The 7,733-nt window shown below is 40.9% G+C and overlaps 1 protein-coding gene across 4 annotated transcripts in view; it reads left to right on the top strand.

The window, feature by feature from the left end:
• Window positions 1-7,733, top strand: part of dnah5 (dynein, axonemal, heavy chain 5) — an 85,791-nt gene that overhangs the window by 74,964 nt on the left and 3,094 nt on the right. For all 4 annotated transcript variants that reach the window (XM_054620965.1, XM_054620964.1, XM_054620966.1 and 1 more), the window contains exons 79-85: window positions 1-192; window positions 473-692; window positions 945-1,150; window positions 1,915-2,118; window positions 4,512-4,737; window positions 5,573-5,784; window positions 6,829-6,981. The exon at window positions 1-192 is cut by the window's left edge and continues 54 nt beyond it. In XM_054620965.1, the coding sequence (XP_054476940.1) occupies window positions 1-192; window positions 473-692; window positions 945-1,150; window positions 1,915-2,118; window positions 4,512-4,737; window positions 5,573-5,784; window positions 6,829-6,981 (1,413 nt within the window). The remainder of the gene's footprint in view (window positions 193-472; window positions 693-944; window positions 1,151-1,914; window positions 2,119-4,511; window positions 4,738-5,572; window positions 5,785-6,828; window positions 6,982-7,733) is intronic.

The following is a 7,733-nucleotide window of genomic DNA, read 5'->3' as shown; positions in this document are numbered from 1 at the left end:
CTTGACTTGGAGAAGACGTGGGAGGAATCAGACCCACGGACTCCTCTCATCTGCTTCCTTTCAATGGGCTCAGATCCAACCGACTCCATCATTGCGCTCGGGAAGAGGCTGAAGATTGAGACCCGATACGTCTCCATGGGACAAGGACAAGAGGTTCATGCCCGCAAGCTTCTGCAGCAGACTATGGCTAATGTGAGTCAGCGGTCTGAGCTTACTGCTATTTCTGAATCATTAAATGCAGCAGCAGAACAATAGTTTAGTGCAATATAGAGAACTAGACGTCTCTGAAAATTGTGTTTCTGGTTGTCGTCTTGAAGCTCTCAGATCCCTAACAGACGGATCAATATTTTGAGAGTTGGTTGCTTACGAATAACTAATTATAACTAAATATTTTTTTTAAGATCTTGACTACATTATCACTCTGCGGTCCTTGATATGTATTATAACCATTACTCCTATTATTTGTCCCTAGGGTGGCTGGGCCCTACTCCAGAACTGCCACCTGGGTCTGGACTTCATGGACGAGCTGATGGACACAGTGACAGAGATGGATTCTGTCCATGACTGCTTCCGCCTTTGGATGACCACGGAGGTCCACAGACACTTCCCCATCACCCTTCTGCAGATGTCAATTAAGTTCACCAACGAACCACCACAGGGCCTCAAGGCGGGGCTTAAGAGGACGTATGGAGGTGGGGCCAGTTTCTTTTTATTTAGTCTTTAAAAGGGGAATCTGCACTTGTATTTGTTGCTAGTGAATATGTGACTTCCAAGTCTGCTATACTGGAGTAGAAGTAACAAAAACTTTTAGTAGCTGGAAAGCTTTTGGATTGCAGATCCAAATGCTGACCTCAAAAGCTAATAGAACAACAACGATTTTCTGTAGTCTGCGCTGTCTTGGTGAAGAGGGCTGCTAATGTGTTTATCCATGTATCCCTCACTAGGTATAAACCAGGACCTTTTGGATGTCAGTAACATGGTGCAGTGGAAGCCAATGCTATATGGAGTGGCATTCCTCCACAGCACAGTACAGGAGAGGAGAAAATACGGGCCTCTGGGATGGAACATCCCGTACGAGTTCAACCAGGCCGACTTCAACGCCACTGTACAGTTCGTTCAGAACCACCTCGATGACATGGACATTAAAAAGGTAGGTGGTGACCCTTATCAAGTTTGAGAAAAAACTACAGTAAACACCTCCATGTTAACAAACACATCTTTAAAAAACACAAACAACAGTAAGATTCAGTAGAAATAGTTTGGAGTGCATACTTTCAGAGTGATGATGGTTTAAAATGCTTTGTGTGTTTGATAGCCTTTTACTTGTGAAAAGGTGTTCAGCGGGTTCTGGTTGTTGTCTTTTTATCACAGTCTTTACACTACAGTAAATTAACAAATTGTCTGATAAACTGCAATGTACTTTACGAGTTTCAGTAAAAATGTGCACCTCGACTACAAAAGCAAAAGCATTCACCATGTCTATACTGACATACGAATACATTACGTATTTGATAAGCAGTAATGTAATTAGATTAAACTGAAAATGACACCCAGGTCCTGTTTCTACAGCTAAAGTTAACAAATTAACCTTCCCTTTATCTTCACAGTTTCTGTCATTAAAAAACGTGAACTTGTATCTGATGAGTTGATCAACGTTGTCATCAGATATGAAAGAAATGTGTTTTAGGAATTAGCAGAATTGTTACATCCATCTTTCATGAACATGCCAAACAGATATAATAAACATACTGTCAAAGAGGTGCAAAACACAAATCTACCTTCTCCACGGTAGTTCAAGTCTCCTCACAGTACACTGCACAAATCAAATTACAATAACTTTTGCCTTTTCAACAACCGTTACCATTTCACAAATTGCATTTGCCGTAATCTTATCACTATTTCATATCTCCTCAGGGTGTGTCATGGACCACAGTGCGATACATGATCGGAGAGATTCAATACGGTGGACGTGTGACTGACGACTATGACAAGCGCCTCCTCAACACCTTTGCCAAGGTGTGGTTCAGTGAGGACATGTTCGGCCCTGCCTTCAACTTCTACAAAGGCTACAGCATCCCCAAATGCTCCAATGTCGACCAGTATCTGACATACATTCAGGTAAGTCACACTCAGGTTGAAGATGATTGACTGCAAATACTTTAATCAGGCTTCTACAAATAATACAACACATTTAAAGGCATTTGTATTACTGAATCTGTTGCTGCAAAAATGTCACTCTAATAATGGCCGCTGTCTTGAGGATTTTGGGTACGTTTGCACAAACCCTATCTTTCACCATTTTTGTTAAAATTCTGCACCTGCACGTGATTAAAATGCTGTCAGCTTTAAGTGACATCACAAACAGGGATAATATCAACATTGAAGATATGATGTGTCTGCAGGATGCTGACACGCTGCGCTCTTGTCACATCCAGATACAGGCTGCCATGTGTGATTTTTATATAAAATGCAAGCATGCTCCTTTTCCTCCAGATTATGTATGATTTATTAATGTGCTTGTGGGCCTAACTGGTGGGTTTGCATGTGTGTGTGCATGTCTGGGGGCAGCTCCTGAGCTAGTTTCATTAAAGCTAGTTTCATTATGATGGATGCTCAGGGCTGCCAGGCTCAGTAAGCTTATTCCTCTGCACTGCCTCTCAAATGGGGAATGACAAACACAGCCTTGGAGAACACACACACACACACACACACACACACACACACACACACACACACACACACACACACACACACACACACACACACACACACACACACACACACACACACACACAGGCACATGTGATGTGTGTGTGTGTGTCTCTACCCATATGTGCATTTAAATGAAATGCAGACAGACAGGAACAAAGCTAAAATTGCCTGAGAGGAAATAATTGACCACAGCAAGGGACAAAGGCTATTCTGTGCAGCACCCAGTGACTCTCTCTTCATCACCTCCAATTTTATCTCTGTGTATTAGCCAGGCTCTCACCTGATGTGTGACTGTATTTGATTGCAGTGTGATGGATGTTTGAGGGATAGACTAGCCAATGACAACATACATCACAAATGTCTTATTTCTCACATGCAAACTCTCAGATGTTCCCGATCAACAAAGAAATGAGAACAAAATAAATCTGATGATATATAACAAAACAGTCAGTCGAGAAGACTGTTTGTGAAAACGTGCAAAAATGAAACTCAAATTGCAGTTTTACATAAAATACAGCTTACAACATATTGGATCCTCCTTTGGTTCTGAGTGACTTTGCTTACATTGGCCATAATGAAGCTTTGTGCAGCCGTTACAAAGTACTTCATTAGTCCTACGGCAGTATCATGTGGTCCATCTTCCTGTCATCATTTAGAGAGACACTAACTGCAAGTTGTCTTTGGACCATCCAAATAATGCTGTTTCTACTCACTGCCTTCGATTTTACCCAAATTACAATGTCATTGACAGTTTTATGCCATTTATTAAGGCATTGGTTGCTCTATATATAAAACCCTAATTGGTAAACCAGTTTGCTTTGTATTTAAGTTTTTTTCCATGGATTTCTTTATGCCTATAATCAATCATGACTACAGTGAGTCCCTATTTTTACATTGTCAAATTTTGTATGCTATGAGCCCAGCTGAAAAATTGGTATTGACTGGTACATAGTCACTAGGTGCACTTATTTTATCAGTAGAGAAAAACTTGGTTGGTTGCTGCTTTTTATGCCTTTTCTTAGACCATCCTGCTACGATGGTCCTGCAATTTGGATCGTAGAACTTCTGTCTACATGGGGATTCATTAACGCACACTAAGTACATTAATTGAAAGTACGAGTTATTTTTAAACTTTTATTGCTACTGATATTAAAACCTAAATAGGCTATATGCCATGATTTATCCAGAGAAACCAAGGATTCAGCACCCTCATACACCCGAATGAAACATTCCTTTGTTTCTTAACCCAATTTTTTTGAAAGCCAGATTCAAATCAGGTTCCTTAGATCAAATCGCGAGTAGTCAACTCTTCAGGGTCAACCCTACTAGTTGTTCAGTTGCGTGCCCAATTTGGACTGGGAGAAATATCATGACTCTCAACACGTGTTGCACAGTGAACCTCTTCACTGCAGGGTGAAAAGAGGCAGCCGGTCACACTGTGAGTATCAGAGGAGAAACTTGGCTGTCTACAATTTACCCTGTCCAACTACAGCTTAGCAGTAATCAAACAGCAGTGCAGTGCGATTGAAATATGTTTTTGAAACTGAGGTAAAAAGAGGTAACCAAGCCTCAAAAAAAAGGCAGCACATAAAATCTATTCCAAATTGGAAAACGTTTCACCCATAAGCTCTGCCAGCCTGTTTCTGCCAGCTCTGTGGGAGGCACTAAGCACCTCTCATAGCACTTGTGAGAGCAGAGATGATAATTCTGGGCTATTCCTTTCTCAAAAGATTTTCACAAAGGCTCTGAGAGCCAAAAGGACTTCTGGTTCAATAACGGTTGCTGTTTCTCTTTTACAGAGTCTCCCAGCCTACGACACTCCAGAGGTGTTTGGCCTCCACCCGAACGCAGACATAACCTACCAGAGTAAGCTGGCTAAGGACGTTCTGGACACCATCCTCAATATTCAACCTAAAGACAGCTCATCGGGCGGAGGGGAAACCAGAGAGACTGTGGTGTCCCGTCTGGCTGACGACATGCTGGAGAAACTGCCACCTGACTACGTACCTTTTGAAGTAAGCCTGTGTGAATGAACACGATGCATGTGTGCATGTGACCGCCATGAACAGCATGAGGTGTGTTTTAGGTGAGTGAAGCAACACGTTCGGGGGGGAGGGGTGTATGTGTTGGTGAGGTGATGGAATGATTTGTGTGTTTGAGACAGTGATAGACGGTGAGAAAAGAAGACCAAAAATAGAGGGGTTGCTGACTTTAGCAAGCTTTTTGTCACATAAGACAAAGTGAGGTGAGACTATGACTTTTTGGGGGCGAGGCGAAAATAACATCACAGAAAACTTGTCACTGCACGCCACACCCTACCACTTTCACTTCCATCCATCTGCCAGCTGTCTGTCTAAACAGTATATGATAGCAGTAAAACTGGATTAACAACCCCCTAAATTAGATCTAAATGAGGGGAAATTGTACAGAATTGAAGGATAAATCAATCACAGTATTAATGGTCAAAGAAATAACAAATTCATAAAGGTAGAACCCACCTCTCCTGTTCTTTTCTGTTCCTTACAAATAGTAGTTGCTATAGAAACCTCACATCTTGTGCTCAGTTTGTACCTGAAGCATGAGAGCATATTGTCATTTTTATCCAGATAAGAAATAGAAAAGCTTATGCAACAATTCTACATCTCCTCACTTCTTTATTTTAAGGTTGTACGTATTTTAAAGTTGTACGTAGAGTGGAGGTTAACGGAATTGTGGTAATTCCAGATGCAGCTCGTGAACATGTCTTTCTGTATCACCATAGCAAGCCTTTGTGTGCTCTTGCATCTTCTCTCCACGCATTATAAATCCTTCAGGAGAATCATTGAAGTTTCATCTTCTCATTTGTTTCAAACGTAACCAGGTGAGGAGCGCCTCCTGAAGATGGGTCCTTTCCAGCCCATGAACATCTTCCTGCGTCAGGAGATCGATCGGATGCAGCGGGTCATAGTTCTGGTCCGAAACACGCTGACCGACCTCAAGTTGGCCATCGATGGAACCATCATCATGAGCGAAAATCTGCGGGATGCCCTGGATTGCATGTATGACGCACGTATTCCTGCCCGCTGGAAGAAGGTCAGTTTGAAGAATTGAATAAAAAATGTGCAAACCCACTGTGCCCTTACGAGATATTACTCAGAGCAATTCACTTTTGTCATGCAAGATACATTTGCAATTCATTTGTAGTCTTAAAATGATTTGGACGCCATCACAAAATTACTGATGAAGCTCTTAATTTCCTGTGTTGCCTCTGCCAGTAACACTTGCACTGACCAGAAGTTACTTTTGTTAATTTGTTAGCTTTTTAGTTGGTTATTAAAAAACAATTCTGCTTTACATATGGCAAAGTGACCCTCCTAATAGGACCAGTCATCTTTTAATTCTACTGAAAGCTATTAACACCCTTTGCATTTAATTTAGAATTCAAACAAGCCACTTTAGGAAGCTGGAAGCATAAATTAAAAAGTCAAAGGTCTTTTTATTTCTGTGCAGTTATAAGTCAAAGGTTTCAGATATGTCAGATATGTCGTGCTAGCTACTCATCATCAACATCTAATTTATCTTCAGCCAACAATGACGCTCTTTACCTTTTTGTTTATGTACTTTCTTTAAAAAATGTAAAAGCACACAAATGCATTTCAGTGATGAATGAAAATGACTCTAGTAATAAACTTAGTAGACGAAATTTGTGCAATATTAATATTTAGAGAGGGGAAGTAAAAAAAACAACAAAGAAGTGTGACTTGGCATAACTTTTACCGTATCTCATATAAAATCATTCTGTTGGAAAACATTCAAGTTGTGCCTGACAAACATTACATTCATCATTAGAATAATTTAGATTTGAATAGCATCTGGCTGGGATTCAGAATTGTTCTACCTGCAGCTCTGTCTGCTTTTGGCCCATTTGGCTCTACTTGACTGTGTTTTGTTGCATTCTCATCTTTTTTATTATTATAACGGGCTGTATTTGTTATTTTTCTCTTTCCACGCAGTGATTCACAAACCATTTTTTCTATACGCCTCCCTGTTGTCTTCTCCTCTGATCTGTCTGGATGACAGTTTTCTGTGTTCCATTGTAATGTTTTGTTTGTGCTGTCGTTTGTCATCGTTTTTCAGGCATCGTGGGCCTCCAGCACCCTGGGGTTCTGGTTCACAGAGTTGCTTGAGCGAAACCGGCAGTTCCAGGCTTGGATCTTTGAAGGGCGGCCCAACTGCTTCTGGATGACAGGCTTCTTCAACCCGCAGGGCTTCCTGACAGCAATGAGACAGGTACACACGGCATCAGGCTACCTACCTACTTACCCACCGCCAGAGAGTCGACCAGATGGCACGCTGAGGGAGAGGCAGGCACACCGCCACATTCACACACACTAGCAAGCAAGAAGCCACACGCATGCATGTACACACACAAACAAACACACACACACAAAACACTTTGTTTTCTAATGAATTCCAATTTATATTAATGTGGGGGTAGTGAATATTCTAATCAAACCTACTTAATCACTTAATCTAAAAATGGTTTTGGTCATCGATCTATATTTTTATTCTATATTATATGTTATTTCAGAGCAAAATGACCATGTTGTATTTTTCCTTTAACTAGACATTGGCATTTTCTCCAACATTTTTCTTCACTGTCTTTTTTGATTGCAAGCGGATGTTATTGACTTTTATGTTGAAAAGGGGGGGAGCCGATTATGTTTTTTCTAATGTAATGTCCCCCAAAATTTACACACAAATATATTTTATATACAAATATATAATATAAGTGCAATCTTCCTTAAACCAAATCAGGACATTGTCATTTTACTCAGGGCTGGTAGTGTTCTCTTCAGACCTGCTGGTTGTGTGAGCTTTATCTTGTGTAACTTAACTGTTGGGAGATGGTCGATGGTCAGTATCTTCCTCTTGGTCCTGGGTCACTCCATGCACGTATATCATCATGGAATCTGGCCCTGCGTTAATTTAGAAATACAAGGCAAATTAATTGGAATATACATACAAAGTTGTGTTTTCAA

Source organism: Anoplopoma fimbria, chromosome 20 (genome assembly GCF_027596085.1).
Source record: "Anoplopoma fimbria isolate UVic2021 breed Golden Eagle Sablefish chromosome 20, Afim_UVic_2022, whole genome shotgun sequence".
Taxonomy (NCBI): Eukaryota; Metazoa; Chordata; class Actinopteri; order Perciformes; family Anoplopomatidae; genus Anoplopoma; species Anoplopoma fimbria.
Note: the sequence above shows the minus strand (reverse complement) of the source record. Positions and strands in the feature narration are given on the sequence as shown.